The following is a 21,603-nucleotide window of genomic DNA, read 5'->3' on the forward strand; positions in this document are numbered from 1 at the left end:
ATGTTGGGAATGCAGTGGTGAACCAACAAAAGCATGCCTTCAAGAAGCTTGCAACCCTACTAGAAGGAGAGAGGAGATGAGGGAAGTCTTGGTGTGTGGGATTCAGTTGTGCAGACAGAGAGGTAGAGAGAAGGGAAGAGCATTTCAAGGGAAGGGTTAGAAAGAGCCAAGAACAGAGCTTGATAGGGAGTGGTGTGATTTCCAAAGAAGAGTTCAACTGCCAACAAGCCAAGGGCACCTTGGGAGGGGGATGGACCGTCCACCTAGGCCCTCCATGGCTTCTCTCCAGTGGGTATCTAAACTCATGTTCTGATTTAACATAGCCTTCCCGTGGGCTTTGCAGTTTCCCAATTTCACCCTGACTGCTTGAAGTAGGAAATGTATCCTCCTCTGTGCCAATCTGTGGTGTGGGGTGGGATGTAGAAACGGGAAAGAGGAGAGAGAGAGAGAGAGAGAGAGAGCGCTAGAGAGAGAAGTTCTGGCCTTGCACTGCTATTCGTGAGCCAATGGACTTGGCGCCTGTTTTGGGACTTCCGGTTTTTTCATTTGGAAAATGAGGCCGAGTGATTCTGGTCTGCCATATCTCATACTTTCAGGTAGATACAAATGCTCTGAAGACTATAAAGCCCTCCCTGTCTTTTCTTGGAGGCTCCTAGGGCTATTGAATTGCAATTGCTGGTTTACTTGTTTGTTACTCCCACAAGATGGTGAGTTCCCTGTGGGCAAGAACATTCGTAGGCAGCTTTGCATGCCTTTGGCCTAGCAGGTTGCCTGGCGCTTAGGAAGTGCTCAGTTAATAAGGTTTGACATCTGCATGGCCAGCAGGAGGGCTCTTGACAGGCAGAGAAGGCTGAGCCTGCTGTAATTATTCCTCTCTGCACTGAGGAACTAACTTTCATCTTCTTCCAGGCAGCCACTCACCCCCTCTGCCCAGCTTGCTTCATTATTAACCCTTGTGCAGCCCTGTCCCCCCTCTGGCATCTCCACAAAGCTGAGAAAATTGCACTGTGGTTGCTGCTCTCAGCTGCCAGGACGTGGTCTGAAACACACTTTCTTGAAGCTGTGGATTGAACACAATTGCAACATTTAATCTTGCAAATGAGGGAAAGGGATTTCTAGCCTTCTAATAAGCTAAATGGAAATGACTAATTAACCTAATTACTTTGGACTGTGTAGCAAAATACAACTGCACTAAATTGGCAACCAGAGTGGTAGTGTGGGGCCTTTTCAAAGGCTGACAAAGGCGTTCATCACAGATGAGGTTTTCTAATGAAGAACAGAACATGCCCATTACCTTGACATCCCACAGTTGATGGGACTTAAAAAAAAATCCTTACAAAGGATAATAATAAAAGCAGTATTTTATCCCAAAGATTTCATTCATTACTTGCTTATTAGTTCTTCTGGGGAAACAAGGCAATCAATCTTCCTCATTAGACAGAGTGCTCTAAATTTTTTAAAAATCATGTCCTATTCAATTACACTTATTTTGTTTCTTTAGGCTAAAATCCAAGTGAACACTTAAAAAGAGCATTCATCAAAGGTTTTGACAATGTGTGCTACATAATGCATTGTGTTTCACCTGCTCCCATCCTGAGCTGTACTTGAGTTTGAAGGGTCTGGACTTTTTGCTGCTCCATGTACCAAATTCACATAGAGAGATAAAGCTTCAGTCCCTGGCAAAATTTTTTGAACAGTCAGATGAGCTTAGCCCACAAAACAAAACAAAAAAACAAAGTGGAGCAAAGTGGACCAAGCAATCCATTTTGTGAGAAGAGGAATGAAACTAAATTGCACACAGCTTTTCAGTTGAGCTATGTAAAATGAAAGCATTGAAGAGTGCTTGTGAATCATTTATTATTTATGACTTTTGTTGGAGAGGGCTTTGTGGATGATATAGAGAAAGGCAATTACACTTGGCGCAACTGGGGAACTCATAGTTTCTGAAAGTTTTTCCTTTTTTTTTTGGACAAATTCTATCAGGTACAGCCCTTATCAACTATTGCATTTATGAGGTCTGACAAGTAAGTTTTCAAACTTGTCACCATTCATTTATGTTGGCAGCACTGTACAAACAACTTGGTAAGGTTCATAATCTTGGTACATTAGTGTCTCACAGCTGTGTTCATGTTGATGTGTATTGGTGTCTTGCTAAGTGACGTTCATTATTGCTGTGTGCTTTTTTGTGCTGTCATAAGAACGTTGCAGCTTGAATTACAGTGATGAACAAACATTAAATTTCTTGCTCAATTTGGCAAGAGTGGAAATGAAATCAGGGATATGTTAGTTCATGTTTATGGGGATAATGCCATGAAGAAAATGGCAGTGTGCGAATGGATTAAGTGTTTTTCTGATGGGAGAGAAGTGTCACTAATGAAGAGAGGTCAGGCCAGTGAGTAATGAGCAGGACTGACGAAAGCATTGCAAAGTTTTGTCAAATTGTATGTCATTGGCTGACTGTGAGAAGCATAGCAGACCAAGGAAACATCAAAAGAGAAACAGTTAGGAAAATCTTAACTGAAAATCTGCCATGAGAAAGGTATATAGCAAAATGGTCCTGAAGGAGCTCACCAATGAACAAAAGCAAAGGAGAATCAAAGTTTGCCAAGACCTTTTGGAAAAGTAAAATGATATTTTGGGCCATATTATCACTGGTGATGAAATGTGGGTGTATCAATATGACCTTGAAGCAAAGTGTCAAAGAGCAGAGTGGAAGTCAGCCAACTCTCTGTGACCAAAAAAGTTCCATCAGTCCAAATCAAGAGTCAAAACCATGTGCTAAATTCTTTTGATATCAAAGAGATTATTCATTATGAATTTGTACCAACTGGACAAATAGTTAATCAAGTTTACTATTTGGAAGTGTAGAAAAGGCTGTGTGAAAAAGTTAGACATAAACAACCTGAGCTTTTTGCCAACATCTCATGGCTCTTGCATCGCAACAATGCACCAGCTCACGTGGAACCATCTGTGAGGAAGTTTTTAGCCAGTGAATAAATAACTATATTGGAACATCCTCTGTACTCACCTGATCTGGCCCCCAATGACTTCTTTCTTTACCTGAAGAGAAAGGAACTATCAAAAAGAAAACATTTTGATGACATTCAGGACATGAAGTGCAACACAATGACAGCTGTGATGGCCATTCCAGAAAAAGAATTACAAAATTGCTTTGAAGGTTGGACTAGGCATAGATGTTGGTGCATAGATTCCCAAGGGAGAGAGTACTTCACAGGTGATCATAGTGCTACTCAGCAATGAGATCTGTCAGACCTCATATATACCTCCTAGGGGGGTAATTAATAATCCTAACTCTTAAGGGGTGAATCATGCTCCCCAAAATATATATTGAAGAACTAACCTCTGGAGGTGTGGATGTGATCTTACTTGGAAATGGGGTCTTTGTATATAAGGTAACCATAACTTTGATATAATCAAGTTAAGATGTAGTCACTAGGGAGGGTCTTATTCCAGTTTAACTAGTATCCTCCCAAGACGAGGGGAACTGACACACAGAGGGAAGACAACTGTGTGAAGATGGAGATAGAGACTGGGGTCATGGTACCACAAATCAAAGAATGCCGGGGTGGGGGTGGCTAATGGAAACTGGAAGAGGCAAGGAAGCTCCTACCCCCGGAGCAGTGGTTCTCAACTTTCCTAATGCCGCGACCCTTTAATACAGTTCCTGTGGGTCGCCACACACAGGTCGAGAACCACTGCCCTAGAGGGTTTGGAAGAAGCGTGGCCCTGTCAGCATCTTTGTTTCAGACTTCTAGCCTCCAAACTGTAAGAAAAAATTTTTTAGTTGTTTTAAGGCCTCTCAGCTTGTGGTAGTTTGCATACAGCATTGATAGGAGCTCTAGGAAGTGAGTAAACAGCCATAACCATGCTCGGCTTCCATTGTTGACTCTCTGTCTTACATAAACCTGTGAGAAAGGTGCGATGATGAACGTTTTGCAGCTAAGGAAACAAAGGCTCCGAGGAATAAGATAAACACCGGAGGCCACATATGTACAAACTTAAACTTGAACCCAGGAATATCTATCTCCAGAGCTTGTGTTGGTCCTCCATCTCCATCGTGGCTCTAGTTCTACAAATGGATTCATTCAGAATTGCTTTCCAGAACTTATTTTCTTTAGGGGCGTCAGACCATGAGTCATTATTCTCAAGCTCAGGGGCCATACTCTCATCCTGCAAGTTAGATGCTCAAGTTCTGCTGAGTACTTGACATCTGACTAGTCAGACTGAGGGACTGAATTTTTAATTGCATTTAATTTTGATTGTTTTAAAATGTAAGCATAGAAACTGGGACTCTATTTATTTATTTATTTGAGACAGAGTCTTACCATGTTACCCTCGGTAGAGTGCTGTGGCATCACAGCTCACAGCAACCTCAAATTCTTGAGCTTAAGAGATTCTTTTGCTTCAGCCTCCCAAGTAGTTGTAGCTACAATGCCCAGCTATTTTTTGTTGCAGTTTTCACTGTTGTTTAGCAGGCCCGGAATGGGTTTGAACCTGCCAGCCTTGGTGTATGTAGCTGGCACCATAACCCCTGTGCTACAGGTGCCAAGCCTGGGACTTGTTTTAGTAATTGGAAAACTTCTAAAGATGTTTGGAACGACTTGGATATATGAATCGACTGTTTTACCTCTAAATTTTATGAAATCATCTAAATATTTATGATGAAACTTCAGCATCTGAATTGAGATGAGCTGTAAGTATTAAAATACACAACAGATTTCCAAGATATAGTACAAAAATATCAGATAGCTCATTAATAATTTAATGACATTGCATATTGAAATGATATTTTGGCTATTTTAGGTTAAAGAAAATATCTTATAAAAGCGAATTTAATCCATTTCTTTTTTACATTTTTTTAAATGTGACTACCAGAAAATTTAAAATTACATGTCTGGCCTGCATGATATTATTTTGGACAGTGATCCCAAGTGTGTCTATTCATTCATACTTGATGTAGGCTGGTAATATTGATGGTTTTCATTTCTCTGCATTTATTATAATCATTCTTAGGTATTTTATGACTTTTGTGCTCTTGGTTACTGTCGGAGTGGATCTCTCCCTTGCTTTCTCCCCAGATATATTATTCTCCTTCTCATTCACCATATTGGGCCCAGAAGGACAAATGAAGATAAATAAAAATAAAATTACACCTTTATTATTTAGATCAGAGATCGTCCAACTACAGCTTGCAGGGCCAATCTGGCCCACCACCTGTTTTTGTAAATAAAGCTTTATTGGAACTCAGCCATGTCCATTCATTTACATACTGTGTATGGCTTTGGCAGAGGTACGTAGTGGCTACACAGTCAGGCCTGCAAAGCCTAACTATTTACCAAGCGGCTCTTTATAGTCAAAGTTTGGTAATTCCTGATTTAGCTATAGTCCTAAGGTTGACTGAAACAATACAGACTCTGAAAAAGAAGTTGGAAAACTATTTTCAGCAAGTGTAGCATTAGTGGAATTAGCCTAGAATTTCCTGAAATGACTCCTTTGAAGGGTACAGCCATGAATATAAACGATTAAGTTCTAGGCTTTTGTTATAAAGTAAATCTACTTGGATAGATCTCAAGGGAATTATGCTGAGTGAACAAGACAATCCCAAAAGGTTATGTACTGTATGATTCCATTTATATAACATCCTTGAGATAAAAAAGAAAATTATACAAACGGAGAACAGATTAGTGGTTGGCAGGTATTAGGAACTGGGGGTGGAAGAAGGTTGTTGTTTTTATAAAAGTCAAACGAGAATAGAGGGCCTTGAAACGATGGAATTCTTTTTTCTTTTTAAATCTATTTCAGCGTATTATGAGGGTGCATACATTTTGGTTATATAGTTTGTTTTTGTCAATCTTAAGTCACAGTTGTAAGTGTGCCCCTTACCCAGAAAGTGTGTAATGAATGTTTTTGAAGTACCTGTTGGGTGGGAATTTTTCCTTTCCCTTCTTCCTGTACTCCCCACCCCAAATTTTCTAGAGTTTTGCTTTTCTTTGAGCTTTCCTTTGAGCACAGGTGCTGATCAATGAGTTTCCATTTAGTATTGAGTACATGTGGTGTTTGTTTTTCCATTCTTGTGATACTTCTCTTAGGAGAATAGTCTCCAATTCTACCCAGGTTGTTATGAAAGTACCAGGTCACCATCTTTTTTATGACCGAGTAGGATTCCATAGGGACACACATACCACATTTTATTAATACATTCAAGTATTGGTGGGCACTTGGGCTGTCTCCACATCCTTGTGATTATGAATTGTGCTGCTATGAACATTCGAGGGCAAGTATGTTTTTATTAAATGTCTTTTTTCCCTTTGGGTAAATCCCTAGAAGTGGGATTGCTAGATCAAACGGTAGGTCTACATTTAGTTCTTTGAGGAAACTCCATACTACTTTCCATAGAGGTTGAACTAGTTTGTGGTCTCACCAGCATATCATGACCATCATGGTGATAACGTGAATCTACACATGTGATAAAACTAAACATACACACGCACACACACACACACAAGTGCACATTAACTGGTGAAATCAGAATAAGACTAGTGGATCATACCAATGTCAATTTCCTGGATGTGTTACTGTCCTACATAATGCATGATGTGACCATTGTGCAAAATTGGGTACAAGGGATATCTCTGTATTTTTCTTAAATGACATGCAAATCTACAATTACCTCAAAGTAAGAAAATTTTAGTAATATGAGGAAAAAAAGAGACAAAGAAAGAGAAAAAAAGCCTGGTGCTATGAAATATCTATAAAATGCCATAAACACAGCAGATTGTAAGCAGGACATCCTGTGGAGAAACTGCTTCATACATCACATGAACACCTGCCCCTGTGGAACACGGGCCTGGGCTCTCTGGAGCTGGGCCTCCCTCAGTCAACATCTCCTGCAGGCATTGGTCCAGGCCCTGTGAGTGCAGGCATGAGCCCGACCAAAAGGACCTTTAGTTTGTGATCTTTTCAATATTCCTAGAAACCCGACTGAACTAAGCTGTACAACATGGAATGAAAATGAGCTTTGCCATCAGACAGACCCAAACCTGTGTCCTGGACCTGCTTTCTGTAACCTTTCGGATCTCAAGTTCCCTCATATGTTAAGTAGGAACAAATGATACCTATTGCCTAGGTGGATGTGAGACTGGAATAAGGTGCCTGCTCTGTGCGAGCTATCATCCACTGCTGAGTATCCCAGGATGAAGGACATCCCCTGCTCTGAGTCCGAGTTAGGGTTTACATGGAGCTGTCTGAGTCCCAGCACCTGTTTATTTTGTGGAAATGCTGTGGCATCTTTGCCACACCAGCCCTGGGAACTCACAGAGGAGCCCATGTTGTAGTCTTAACCCTGGGCTGGTGAAAGGCAGCTCAGTTGGCTCAGAGGTACTGGCAGGAGCTGCAGGCTCCCTCGCCCCCTGGAGGCTGAACCTCACACAGCACACTGCACCAGTTCTTTCTCTGCAGACTGAGGAGGGGTGGAGGGTGCTTAGGAAGGGAAAGTGAGGCACTGATGCTCCGTGCTTGAACTCCGAAAGAGAGGCCCATGGACTTCATGAGGACAAGCATCAGGGAGAAACTCTGAGAGGTGAGAACTCGACTTTTTTCTAGGGGCCAGCACTGACCTTGATGCCTCCCCAGGACTGATGGGAGAGGAACTCCACTGGGCTAGTGGCGCCTGTTTGCACTGGGGACCGAAGCAGAAAGTCGACCTCTGCGGCATCAGCGTCCCGGTTCATGAGGAGAATCTGCAAAGTGGCAAAAGGACCCTGCATTTCTGTGCCTTATGGTAGTCACAGGGTCCTGGGAATCTTAGCGTTGTCACCCAATGTAATTATTGCTGCCACTACCACTAGAACTGGCCCATCAGTTTTACTTAAGGAGGGAAGAGTGGAAGAAAGTCTAAATTCACGCATATTACTTCCAAGTCCATCTGTTTCCCCCCCAAATATCAGGGTGACAAATGCACACAGTGAAGGACTGTGTATCTTGGTTAGCATGAATTTATTATGTGTCAATCACAAATGCCATGGAGTCTGTTTCTGCAATCGAATTGAGCGGATGACACATGGAAGTGACATGATGTGGGGAGAGTGTCAGAGTGACGTGTGAATATGTGCAAGCTGCAACTGCAGATGTGATTCGGTCATACTAAGGGGGCCCAGAGCGGGGAGTGCCTGGAAAGTGGGGATGAGGAGGGAACAACTTGACTAAATTTCCTGCAAGCAGTTTTAGAGAAACTATGAGATGGGAATATTTGTTTTATTTATTTTAATACTGAACTGTAACTGTTTTATTTACTTTTTAATTAAAGTCATAACTGTATACACTTATGGGGTACCATGTGATGATTTGATATACAATGTGGAATGCTTAAATTGATTAAAATAACCATCACCTCACTTGATTATTTCTGTGGTAAGACATTTAAAATTTACTCTTAGCAATTTTGAAATAAACCCTTGCATTGTACACATTAGGCGAGATCCCACCCCATGCCCTCCCTCCCCTCTCCCCCTCCTTGCTAGACTATATTGGTGTTTTATCAATTGTATGAGTGTGTGAGTGTTTACATATTGGTTTCATAATAGTATTGAGCGCATTGGATACTTTTTTGTCCCATTCTTGACATATTTTACTAAGAAGAATGTGTAAAGGAACCAATAAAGAAAGGAAACTATAGACCAATATCATTGATGGAGTTGGGAATGGGAATATTTAGATGGGAAGGGAGGACTCTCTGGAGAGGGAAACAGATTGTGCAGAGAGGCGGCAGGGGAACTAGAGAGGCGAGTGCATGGGACAGGCAAGCATGTGGCTTGGTTAGAGCTAATGAGCCACACTGAGAGGTGGGGCCCACATGTCCCTGTGAAGGCTAAGCTGTCACCTGGGTTGCAGTGGGGACAACAGGTGAGAGGGCAAAGCCACAGTAACACTCTCTCACAAACTCAGGCTGTGAAAGGTGTAGAGTTGGCACACAGGTGATGGTGGAATATCTGATTTTTAGAATTGGAAAGGGCCCGTATGATAATCTAGTCTGTGCTCTCAATTTACGCATTGAAAGAAATCCCAATTCTAAATGATTGGACGGATATGTATAAGGCAATAAATTTTCATGGCTTTGTGATATTGAGAATAAGTGGAGGACAAAGGTTTCTTGTTAAAGAGGCCACAGCATTGGAAGTCCCTGCTTCCCAAGCCTTCGAGAGGCAAAGTTGTAGAAAACATTCTAAGGCCAAGGCTGCATCTGTAGAAAGTCCTGGGTAGTTTCTTATCCCAGGGGAAGATTGGGTAAGTAAACTTGCAACTCAGTGGTAAATAAACAGTGAAGGCTACTCCATCAACGTTGTTACAGCATCTCAAAAAGCTGGCCATCTAATTTCATCTTCAGTGCTGGCTTTGACTGAAAGGTAGTGGCTGCTGGGGGGCTATTTTAGATCACTCAGGATCAGCAAGAAAAGCACAATGATGGACTAAGCATGTCTGCCACCTGTGGGAAATGATTACAGCAGCATGCGCCGTGTTGAACCCTCTTGTCTACTGCCTCTACCTCCAGATGGACTGCCTGGACAGGCAGCTGGCCCTCTGTATCCATGGGTTCTGTGTCCATGGATTCAACCAACCAACAAATCAAAGCAATGGGAAAAAATTTCATGTGCTCTGAACACACACAGACTTTTCCACTTTGTCGTTATTCCATAAACAATACAATATAATAATTATGTATATAACTTTTACATTGTATTAGGTGGTATAAATAATCCACAGATGATTTAAAGTATATGGGAGGATGTGTGGGGGTTATATGCAAATACTATGCCATTTTATATCATAGACTTGGGCATCTGTGGATTTTGGTATCCATGGGGATTCCTGGAACCAATCCCCCTGTGGATACCAGGGATGACTGTACTGGTGGGAAGCAAGGTTAAAAGAAAAATTTCTCAAGACCTGCTGTTTGGGTACTAAAAATGACCTACTTTCTGGAAGTTTCTTTTACCTGAAAGGTGAGCTGGGCAAGGTAAGTCAGCTTATCACACTCAAAGAGCCCACGGGTGGTGTACTGGTACACAGAGAAGGTAATGCTGTCCAGGAGATTGGCCACCCGCTCCTTGACGCTGTCCCCAGGAGCTGCCCTTTCCACAGCCTTCTGGAAGACGATACCAAATGCCTGGGGACAGAAGGTAGGATGCTGGTAATTCACACAGCTCTCTTTGTGTGTATACTAGTGGTCTTACCTATGAAGAATATTATAATTTTCCAGCCCATAGAAAATTTTCCCCAGCATACCCTGCCAAGAAGGGACAATGGTCACAAGGAAACATGCCACACAAATTAGCTCTTTTCTTAGTTTGCTCATATGAATTACTTCTTTGCTATGGGGCACATGGAGATGAGCCTATAGCTTTGATGAGTGAAACATAAATGTCCAGCAGCTAAAATAATTCCAATAAGTTTTTGTTGAATAGAAGGTAGATGTGGCCAACAATAACCAGCTACGATCAATGATGCGATCCAAATGATTATAAAATTCTTGGTGGTTAAAAACAATGTTTGGTACAACTTTGCTGTCTAAAACTGACCCTGGCATGTGATAGGTACTGAAAAATTTTTTTTTTTTTTACAGAAACTAAAGTTTTATTTTCTGTGAATCTTATTTCTATCTTGTGAGCCTGTGGAAGAACAGCTTAAGATTGTGAGAGGATTTTAGGTGTGTTGCGAAAAGTTTAAAGATTAGTAATTAAATTATTTTTGAAAGAAGTTCAAAGCATAGTAAATATGTTCTTTTTTTAACTCTTTTTTCATCAACATAATTTAAGTGTGCTGCTAAAGTTTAACTGCAGGTTCAAGAATGCCATGAGATAAAAAAAGTTGAAGAACATGGCTCAGGACCAAGCGTCTCAAACTCAGTATCTTCACAGCTGGAGGTGGAAGATCACCAAGGGAGGGGGGGGGGCCTGTGGCAACACTGAGGGCACTTATATGCATTTAGGAAGCAGCATCCCTTAGCTCCAGTGAATTTGTGCTGTGTGGGATGTAAGTTTACGGCTGCCAATCTTCCAAACTTCCATGAGACGCCAGAAATCAGGGTTTGTGTGACTTCTTCTCTTTCTTTTTAAAGGTTTTAAATTAAAGTATTTGACAAGCCCTCTGAGGTTAACAGGCCTCAGGCCTCTGGTTGGAGGCCAGTACTCTGCTCCACATGCTCTGGGTTCTGAGGCTTCCCTTTCTAATTTCCTTGAGAGTATTATTTCCCCCAGCCATAATGCACACGACACAGGAAGTCAGGCCTTCTGTCAGTCTGCAGGAGACGCCAGGGAGGGATCTCCTTGGCACCCTGTAAGTGTGTCCCAGTAACACTTGCCCAGGCTTTGTCTGAGTCTTGAAGAAAAGCTACTTTGCCATCACTTAAGTTTCATCTTAACCATGTTACAAGCTTCCAAGTTCTTTCAGAACCTGGCTTGGAAAGAGTTTTTGTTTGTATAAAAGCAAATATACACATTTTAATATATTCCTGCTCAAAACACCCTTGAAAACTGGGGTGTGTGGCTCTTGTCACATTGGCCTATGTGAGGTTTCTATATTCTGAGAATGCCTCTCCTTTCTCTCTCAGGAATGGGAACTGGACCCAACTGCAGACAAAAGGCGATACTGTGAACATGCCAGTGGCTTGTTTTTCTCCAATCACAGCGTTTTGGCATTTTGGAAACCCTTACTTCAGCTCCTTATCATTAACCAGTTAAATCTGCTTTCAATAATCAAGCTGGTCAAAGAATAATTGTCCTTGGAGATTCTTAATTGCAGTAAGATATACTTCCCCACTTTTTAAATTGAGCTTCAGAGCTTCCTGTATCAGGCCACTGTTGCTGACAAAATAATTTACCACATGTTATTGAACACACATTTTCACAGGCTTCTTTTCATTTATTATTTTCAGAATCATGCAGTGGGTTTCTCATAGGTACCTCATGTCAATTTCAACTACTCTTGGAACTGGGGAGGTGATCCTGTAGCTATTAGGCTTTTCATACTGTTTAAAATATTTCATAATTCTCTTGTAGATCGCCTTGACCTTAATATAAAGCTTTCTTTTTAAAAACATAGAATATTATAAACACAGTTCATCCAATCTGCAGAGACTCTGCGTTAAGGGAAGGATTGGGAAACTGAAATGCCACGTCCAGTTGAACGAGCCCCAGGAACCAGAGGTGCTCTGATTTCTCATCTGCTCGCCACCATTCCTGCATCTGGGCCTCCCCGTGGTGGAAAACACTTCACAGAACCAAAGTGTGTGCGCCCTCCCTCTCTCTCCCTCTCTGTGTTCTCTTTGCTGGGTGAAACAAAAGAAGCTGTGCAGAAAGTCTTTGCCATCTCTTAATGGCTTTTCAACTGTGGTCTTTTGATGAATGTCCAAGGGGAGAAAGATGTACTTTTAGAGATGCTCTTAAGATTTATAAGACTTTATTTTTTCACGGGTAAGCTGAGTTTAGTCAACACTGACAATTTGTTTGTAGGTTTGGTTTGGAGAATATTTTAACAACCCTAAAGAAGGAGTTTGGAAGATATTAAGGTAATAAGAGAAGTAATTTAAACTTGGTTTGTTGTTATTGTCTACTTTGGCTTTTAATCAACAGAAATGACAGGCCCATTTCATTGTCTCTATCACACTTTAAGTTCCTTGGAGACAAGGGCCATTTCTTGCATTTCTTTGCTATTCCCTTCCATACCTTCTTTCAGCACATCGTACATGCTCACTGAATGAAAGAGGCTGAGACCTGCTGTCGTAGCCCCTTCTGTTCCAGCCAAAATTACCAATCAGTCACGTAAGGCTCAATTAAAGAGACGAGGACAACAGGAAAGGGCTAAAGGTGCCATAGCTGCTCTCCTGGCTTTGATCTTACAGATCTGTCACAGCTAATGAAGCTGGTGGATAAGCTCTCATGGGGAGCTGCCCCGGCAGCATTACACTGCTTCGTTATGATGATGTGAACACTGCAGGTGTGAGTCACCTTGAGGGAAAACTGGTACATTGGGTGGATCTTGCTGAGGTCATTCATGATGAAGTAGAGCAGAGAGGCTCGGGCAGCTGCCGGCCGGTAGTGCTCTCGGGCCTCATTGATTTTCACTTCGGTCACCTTGGCCTCCTGCACCTGTTGGGAGAATAAATAAATAGCCTCCTGTTCAAACCAACCAAGGCTCTCTGAGAGTCAGCGTGGCCTCTTTGCCTGAGCAGACACATGTCTGCACATGAGGGGGAGTGAACTGGGATGGGGTAGTTAGTGGGCAGAGGGCAGAAAGGCTCCCGGGACATTCCTAAGGAGAGCTCCAGGGAGAAAGGAGGTGTGAACGTCTAGGCCTTCACAAGGGTGAGAGTGTCAGTTCTTCCAGCTGGGGAGTGTGGGCCATGCACATCTCCAGCCTCTGTCTCTAATGCAAAAGATGTCAGGGAAAAGCAAAAAGTATGTATGACTTGAAAAGGAGCTAGAATGCCAAGCAGAGGAAATTCAGAGAAAGAAGAATAAAATAATTCTTTTTTTCTTAATCTTTATGAAATGGTTACTGATAAAATTCACAAAGAAGGTCTCTTTCAGTGGAATACTCTATTTTTAGAAAACTTCTTATCACAAGTAAAGACCTGAGCATCGGGAGAGAGATTTCAGTTAACACCTGCCACTAAATACAAACCTCTATCTGCTCTGCCCTTATGCTCCAAAATAGAATGAAAATACCGATAGTTTGTGGGAAAACAAAGAAAAAGGCAATCATTCCATACCGATTCCTACTGGAGATGTTCTCATAATAAACAATTATCAATACAAACTATAGGAGGAAGCACTACCAATAGACTTTTTCCAAAAAAAGTCACAAAAGACCAAAACAACAACAGAATTAGCATCTCAAGAACCAAAGATAATTGAACAACCTAAAACTTACCACTTACGTGTGCTTAAGAGCAGTAGATACAAAAGAATGCGTACAACCAGGACACTGTAGAAAAGAACAGGTACATTTGAGAAAGAATTAATTAAAACTTCTAAAAATAAGAATACAGTTATTTAAATGAAAATGAAAAAGAGTACAGGTTAAGTAAGAGACTACTCTTGAAAAGAGAGTTATCAAACTAGAAAAGAGATCTGAGGAAATTGTTACAAAAGCAGCTCAAAAAAACAAAGACAGAAAATATACAAAATAAGTTATGAGATTTGGAGGATAGAATGAGGCTTAAAGCACATCCAACAGAAATGAGCAGAGAATAGAGAGAGACAATATTTGAAGCTCTAATAGTTCAGAATTTTCCTAGCTGGGCATTGTGGTGGGTGTCTATAGTCCCAGCTACTGGGGAGGTTGAGGTTGCTGTGAGCTATGATGCTATGGTACTCTACTCAGGGTGACAAAGGGTGACTATCTCAAAAAAAAAAGAAAAAGGAATTTTTCAGAGGTAATGAAAAGTCCAGAGCTCTTACTTTGAAGAAGCTTATCACTCTTAAATACAATAAATAAAAAATAAATACTAAGTAGCAAAATTTTAGAATATCAAAGATGAAAATAAAATGCTAAAGGCAACTGGAAAAACGAAAGAAGTATCTATAAAGGAATAGCAGTTAGACCAAAAGCAGATTCTTAATAGCAAAAATGCTGTAAGATATTTTATAAAACTAAAGGAGAGGAAATGATCATAGTAAAAATACTCTGAAGTTCTCAAGACTGTTTGAGAGGCCTAGATATATTGCTTAACTTTAGAGTTTGTTTTTTATATATAGATATATACACCTTTCTCTGTTTCTCCATATAAATATACACACACACACACACAAACACTCATATATAAAATGAAATAAAGTTTTCATATATAAATAAAACATTAATAAATAATAATAAAAGTGTGAATCTCTTTAAAATCAACAAAACATAAAAGAAGGGGGATAAAGGAAAATTAAGAAAAATCAATAAAGGAGAAAAAAAGGAAAAGCCTGTTTAATAGAAAACACATTAAGATAGTGGGAAAAAAACTCAACTGTATCAAAGTATAAATTGGTTACATTCCAGCTGCTAAAAGACAAAGATTCTCAGAAGGGGGTGGAGCTGAACAAAACTCACATAATTGCCCAGCTGGTATTATGATAAGTTCATAGTCTTCAACCTCATCTGAGTCTTTAATGCTGTTCATTAATCTCCAAGACTCTAGTCAACTTTTATTCCGCTTTCCCATAAGAACTGTGGTAAATCTTCACCCCCTCCCCCAGCTCTCTGTCTCACCACGATTCCCTCACTCTCTGCAGATGCATTTGACCCATGTGTTCACAGATTTTATTACAGAGACCATTGGGAAGGATTTACCTTAATTTATGCTTCTCCCTCCATTCCATTCACTATCTCTTCTACCCTAGTTGCGCACAAAGACCATTTCTGTTTCTCCCCCATTCCTTATCACATTGGGAAATGACTATCTTTCTTTCTTTTTTTTTTTTTTTTATTGTTGGGGATTCATTGAGGGTACAATAAGCCAGTTACACTGATTGCATTTGTTAGGTAAAGTCCCTCTTGCAATCATGTCTTGCCCCCATAAAGTGTGACACACACCAAGGCCCCACCCCCTCCCTCCATCCCTCTTTCTGCTTCCCCCCCATAACCTTAATTGTCATTAATTGTCCTCATATCAAAATTGAGTACATAGGATTCATGCTTCTCCATTCTTGTGATGCTTTACTGGAAATGACTACCTTTCTAAAGATAAGGTCATCTGTCACCTGAATTATAGTTCCCTAACTTTGCCAGGTCCTCCTCTGTATTGACCGTTCACGCTTATTCCAGCAAATTCAAATCCTCTCCTCAACCGCCTTTTCCCCTTTTTCTTTACAATCTATGCATCTTCCCGTCCCCAGATAGGACCTTAGTATGCTCAGGTCTCTCCCATCTCAGGGGAAATGCCTCCAGAGGCCCCACATCCTCCTTAAAGTCCAATTCTTTCTCTCTACCATTTCTTTCAATAGTTTTGCTTCTTTGAAGAGTTGTCTGTATTCATTTTCTGTTTCTCAGCTCTCATTCTAATGCAGTCCGCCTTCTCTTCTCTTACTTCACTGAAACCATTCTTTTCAAATCATTAATAACTCCTTTTTGCAAAATTCAATAGACACATCTCAACCATATATTACTTGAGTTCTTGGTGGCATTCAGCACCACTGACAACCCTTCCTATTGAAATGCTTTCTTTTGTGATACTTTATTTTCCTGACCTTCCTCTCATTTCTACCCCATTCCATGCTGAATGTTTTTGTTCTTCTCTTAACACGTGTGAGGGGTGCTCAGAGCTCTGCTCTCAGTCTCACCATTGTACACACCCATCCTAGGTGGCTTCATCCACTTCCAAGTGTTCGACTGTCAACTGCTTGGTGATGACACTATTGTTGGCCAAGACCATATAACCAAAAACCTACAGGACATTTCCAACTGAATGGCTCAAAGGCATTCCAAACTTGACATACCACAAACTAAAACCATCATTTTTTCTTGCCCCCAAACCGACTTTTGCTCACCTTCTTTCAGGGATTGGCACCAGTATCTACCCAGATTTTTAATCCAGGAACCCAAGACTCTTCCTTTTTTTTTTTTTTGTTGAGACAGAGTCTCATTACGTTGCCCTCCATAGAGTGTCGTGGCATCACAGCTCACAGCAACCTTAAACTCTTGGGCTCAAGTGATTCTCTTGCCTCAGCCTCCCAAGTAGCTGGGACTACAGGCACCCGCCACAATGCTTGGCTATTTTTTGTTGTTGTTGTTGTTGTTGCAGTTGTCATTATTGTTTGGCAGGCCTGGGCTGGATTCGAACCTGCCTGCCTCCGTGTATGTGGCTGGCGCCCTACCCACTGAGCTACGGTTGCTGAGCCCCAAGACTTCTCCTTGACCACTCCTTTATCCAAAATGCAATCATATCGAATCAAGAAGCAAGTTCTTCAGTTCCACTTCCTTAATCGCTCTCCAATTTGGCCACTCTTTTCTGTCACCACTGCCACCACCGTAATTCAGGATGCCCTCACCTCTAATTTGAATTCATGCATCTCCTGTTATTTTCTCCAACTCCTGAATTACCCATCTCTCCTACAGACTGTAGCGAGAACGATCTTTCTAAAGCAGAGATCTTGCTATGTTACTGTTCTGTTTAAAAGGAAAACAAAACCCCCAAACTCTTAAATGATCTGGAGAAAGCCCAGTCCTCTCAGCAGGGTTCACAGTGGAAACTGAAGCTGTCTTTCATGGCTCATCTCCAGGGACCACTTCCAGTCCCCACCCCTCTCTAGTTCCAGTTACTCTCTGGGGAAGCGTCCCCCTCCTTCTCGTCCAGCGTGGAGTGGGGTGAGTGCACGTCTTGTGCTCACGGCTCCCCGTGTGTCAGCCACCTCAGCCCTCATCACTGTTGTGTAACTGCCTATTTACTCATTTTTGTCCTGGAGAGGGCCCGGTCTGGGAACACTGGGATTGCGGCAAGTTCCTTGTTGTATCTCCAACTCTCATCATAGACCTTGGGATATAGCAGCCTCCAAGTAAGTATTCATGGGTTGAATGAGTGAGAAAGAGAAAGAAGACCCGAAGAAAGGGAACAATAAAAAGAAAAAAAAAGCTCCGTCCATCCTGTGGCACACAGAGGTACTCCGTAAGAGTTCACCGACTTTAAAGAAAAGTATAAAGAAAGAACGGATGAGGCAGGGACACAAGATTAGTGAGGGTGAGCCCAACCTCTGACCTGCTCCCTCCGGGTGAGTTGGGTCTATTCCCCTGTGTTCCAGGCCAGTGGAACTTCTGCCATAATCCCTTTACATATTCTCACACCCCCATCTAGAGACTTGGAAGCCGGAGACAGCTGGCGGCAAAACCTGGTGGTCGCTCAACAGCTGTTGAGCCAATGCTAGTCTGGACCTTCATCTCTCCAGTCCCCCCAACCCCCCACATTCCACCAGAGTTGTCTGTTAACCCAGAGCGGGTATGCCCTGGCTTATCTGCTTTGTCCATCGTTACTTTTTACTTTCCTATCTGGTCCTGACCCGCAACAAAGTCTTTCATACTTAGAGAAATCCTAGAAATCTAATAGCAATCAGCATATTCCCTCATAGGTACATTGCTCCAGGACACTGTTAGAGACATGCTCCATTCTGTCCAGGACCAGCATCTCAGCTTTCTTCTGTTCTATGAGCAGGGATAGGGTGCAGAGGCCCTGTGTACGTCTGGCAGTCTCTGGGAAAGAGCAAGGACTTGGGTCCCTTCCCCAGCAAATCAAGTCTTCCAGGCCCCCAGAAGAGAGAATAAAAGCCTTCCAGATATTGTGAACTAAAGGAAGAAAGCTACACACAGCAGCCTAATTGTTTCCCAGGATGATACGGTTTTTGAGAGCTGAGTTTCCCAGGAAGTCATTGAAGTGTTCTCATTAAAGTCAGACTTGTGATATTTTTGCAGTCCAGTGGGTTTTCTCAGGATGTAATCATGCCCAAACCAGTCAACCTTCACAGCAACATGATTCTTTAGCTTCAGGGCAGTTCCACAAACTATCTATCTGAGGCCTCGAGTTTGAGCGACCATTCCCTGCACAGAACACCGGGCTCTGTGCAAACCTAAGTGCTCATCAAATGTCTGTGCTACTGGGATGTCAAAAAAGTATTTTCCAAAAGGTGGAAACTCTATAATATGGGAGGCAGTCATTTCAGGAATCCTGCCTCAGTGGGCTTTCTAGAAGAAACTTGCTAAAATAGAGAAGCTATCTGTTATTCTAACTTTTTTCTAAAAGTCAGACTCAGGGACAAAGAGGAGAGAGCCTGGCAGGGGCCCCCCAGCCTCGGTTGCATTCCTGCACCGGTCAGTCGGGACAGTCTTGCCTTTTTCTCGATTTCCGCAGCGGTCTGCTTGGTGACCTCTAGGTTCTCCACCAAGGCTGGTTCTCCCAGGAAGTTCCCTGATGCTGAGGAGAGGCGAGAAAGCAGGTTGTCTTCCAATGTCTTTAGGGTGATTTTGAATCCATTCTGCTGTTTCGTGAGCTCAGACTGAAAATATCAAGCAAGAGGGAGTCAGGAGTAGATCCCCCCAGCACCCAACTCTGGGGATAGGTCTGAATAAATGAGGGTTTATGGGGCCAGAATCTCTTCCCTTGGTGACAGTAAACTGGAGGCAGAATGGCAGAGATCAGGAGACCAGAAGCAGAAGACAAGTGAATGAGTCGAACCCCCACCACACTGTGTGACAGGCACGTGACCTTGGGCCAAGTTAAAACCTCTTTCCACTTTCAGCACCTCCGTGGGGATAATCCCAGTGCCCACTCTGAGGACGTTTGTGTAGTGCTTAACACAGTGCTGACACAGGCAGCATTCACTGGCTTAGTTTTCTGGAGGGTCCTCTCTATTGCCACTTTACTGTCCTCTCCAGTAAATGAGTTGTTTCTTAAAACCCCCCAAATCAACAGAAACTGCTTAGACCAGATCGTTGTAGGACTGGGTGCTAGCATCCCAGAAGACTCCACCCCATCTTCCCTCTATGAAGGTTTTTCCCACACCCTAAGGGGTTGGATATTTTGTGCTTTTATTTTGGGGTGTAGGGAGTTAACTTCAAGCCTCTGTGGTCTTTCTGCCCTGACACTGCCTTTGATCTGTGGAAAAAACAACCTTCCTTGTTAAAAGCTCTGGTTGCGACCTCCTTGGCCTGTCTTTCTTCTGTGTTTTAAAAACAAGTATCTCCATCCTGCCTTAAGACTAGGATTTACTGTTCTCTCTGCTGTGAATTCTCCGTGCTCAGAGGTTTTAAAATTATTTAGGAATTAGCTCAGGTGCCCCGAGTCCTCACAGAGTCTTTTTCTCACCACCACAGTTTAAATCAGACCTCTAGCTTTCAGGTAGCACCCGGTTTTACTTTCTCGAAAGTTCTTATCACTACCTGAATGACATATTTATTGGTTTACATTCTTATTTCCATGTTCTTCCACTGGACTGTAAGCTCCACGAGGACAGGGATGTGTTTTTCCTTGTTCACTGTTCCACACCTGCAATGTGGTGCTCACAGGTATCTGTTCAATTTGAGAGGGACTGCAGGGGGACTCTCCCAGCGAGCCCACCCTGAACTCAGTTTCACACACATGGGAATTCTGAGCTCATACGTTTAAAGAGAGGACAAAAAGCACGCTATCTGCTACGGGCAGAATTGTGTTCTCTTGGAATCCATATATTGAATTTCTAACTCCCTGTTGGAACTGTATTGGAAATAGGGCCTCTAAGGAGATTAAGGTTAAAGGAGGTGATAAGGGTGGAGCCCTTGCCCGATGGGATCAATACCCTCCCAAGAGGAATCCAAGAGCCTTCTCCAGGCTCACAGAGGTCATGTGAAGACACAGTGAGAAGGTGGCTGCCTGCAAGCCAGGAAGACAGGCCTCAGCAGGCCTATCCTGCTGGCAGCCTGTTCTCAGGCTCCAGCCTCTGGAACTGTGAGAAGTACGTGTCTATTGTTTAAGCCACTCACTTGGTCTACGGTATTGTTTTATGGCAGCCTGAGCTGACTAAGACATGGCCCCAAAATTGTTGAAGCTATTTCTGCTGTCCATGCAGAATTTTATTCCACTGGGTTCTGGACCCAGGCATGTACACATGCGTGGTCAGAGGCCCTCACATTCATAGCCCCGTGCCAGGCCCTGCCCTTGGCCACATAGTGTCCATTCTCCTGGCTGCCTTTTGCTCTGTTCTTCCACTGGCCCTGTCCTTCTTTTCCCAGTGTGGTGTTCCTAGGTGGCTAGATGGGGCTGGTGGGTCCTGTAGTACCATCTGCTCTGCCCCAGAAAAAAAAAGCCCCTCCCCCCAGGGGTTCTGCAGCAACTGAGCACCTTCCTCCTCCCGTCCTCAGTGGACACCCCGCATACCTTCAACTGCTCCAGGTCTGGCCTCTCCATGCTGACCACGGCAGCCAGCAGCTGGTCCTCCAGACCATCCCTGGTCACAGTGAAGTTGATCAGAGTGGCCTGAGCCTGCAGCTCCGGCTGGTAGTGAGGATTGGCCAGCTTGGTGTGAAGGATGAGCCGGAACTTGGGATTGTACTCATACTCTTTGTCTCCGATTTTAATGAATCTGGAACATAAAAGCTCACCTGAAGCAGAGTGCCTTCCTGCAAGATTTACTCAGGTCAGGAAGGAACAGAACTCTAGATTTGTTTTCTTGTTTTTTTTTTTTTTCAAGATCATAACAGTGTTACCATATTCCGATAGATTCCTCCTCAGGACCCCTAGCATGAGGCCCAGGATCCTTTTTTGTTTTAATGTGGGAACTAGTGTGGAGGGGACTGGACTTTCTCCCATAGCCACCGTGGTTGATTTTTGCACCGTGCAACCGTGGGGAGAGCTGTCCCCATTGTGCAGAGTAGACTAGCACACTGTGAAAATTTCCAGCAGATGGCAGCCAAGTGTTTGGAGGAAGGAGACACTTCTAGTTTGCACAAAGGTGCTCTAAAGGCCAGCACTGAGGCTTACTTGTTCTGATGGCTGAATTTCTATTGGGAGAAAATGATTAAACAAGTAAATGAGCACAACTGAAGGACATCCAAGGGCAATTTACGGCCTGGGCAGCCGGTGAG

At 42.8% G+C, this 21,603-nt stretch overlaps 1 protein-coding gene across 1 annotated transcript in view; it reads right to left on the reverse strand.

The window, feature by feature from the left end:
* DNAH9 (dynein axonemal heavy chain 9) overlaps positions 1-21,603 on the reverse strand; it is a 377,510-nt gene that overhangs the window by 61,532 nt on the left and 294,375 nt on the right. The window contains exons 55-59 of the mRNA XM_053569797.1: positions 20,897-21,101; positions 18,876-19,040; positions 13,023-13,163; positions 10,013-10,183; positions 7,638-7,760 (exon numbers count right to left, since the gene is read on the reverse strand). Of these exons, the coding sequence (XP_053425772.1) occupies positions 7,638-7,760; positions 10,013-10,183; positions 13,023-13,163; positions 18,876-19,040; positions 20,897-21,101 (805 nt within the window). The remainder of the gene's footprint in view (positions 1-7,637; positions 7,761-10,012; positions 10,184-13,022; positions 13,164-18,875; positions 19,041-20,896; positions 21,102-21,603) is intronic.

The sequence above is a fragment of the Nycticebus coucang genome, chromosome 18 (assembly GCF_027406575.1).
Source record: "Nycticebus coucang isolate mNycCou1 chromosome 18, mNycCou1.pri, whole genome shotgun sequence".
Classification (NCBI taxonomy): Eukaryota; Metazoa; Chordata; class Mammalia; order Primates; family Lorisidae; genus Nycticebus; species Nycticebus coucang.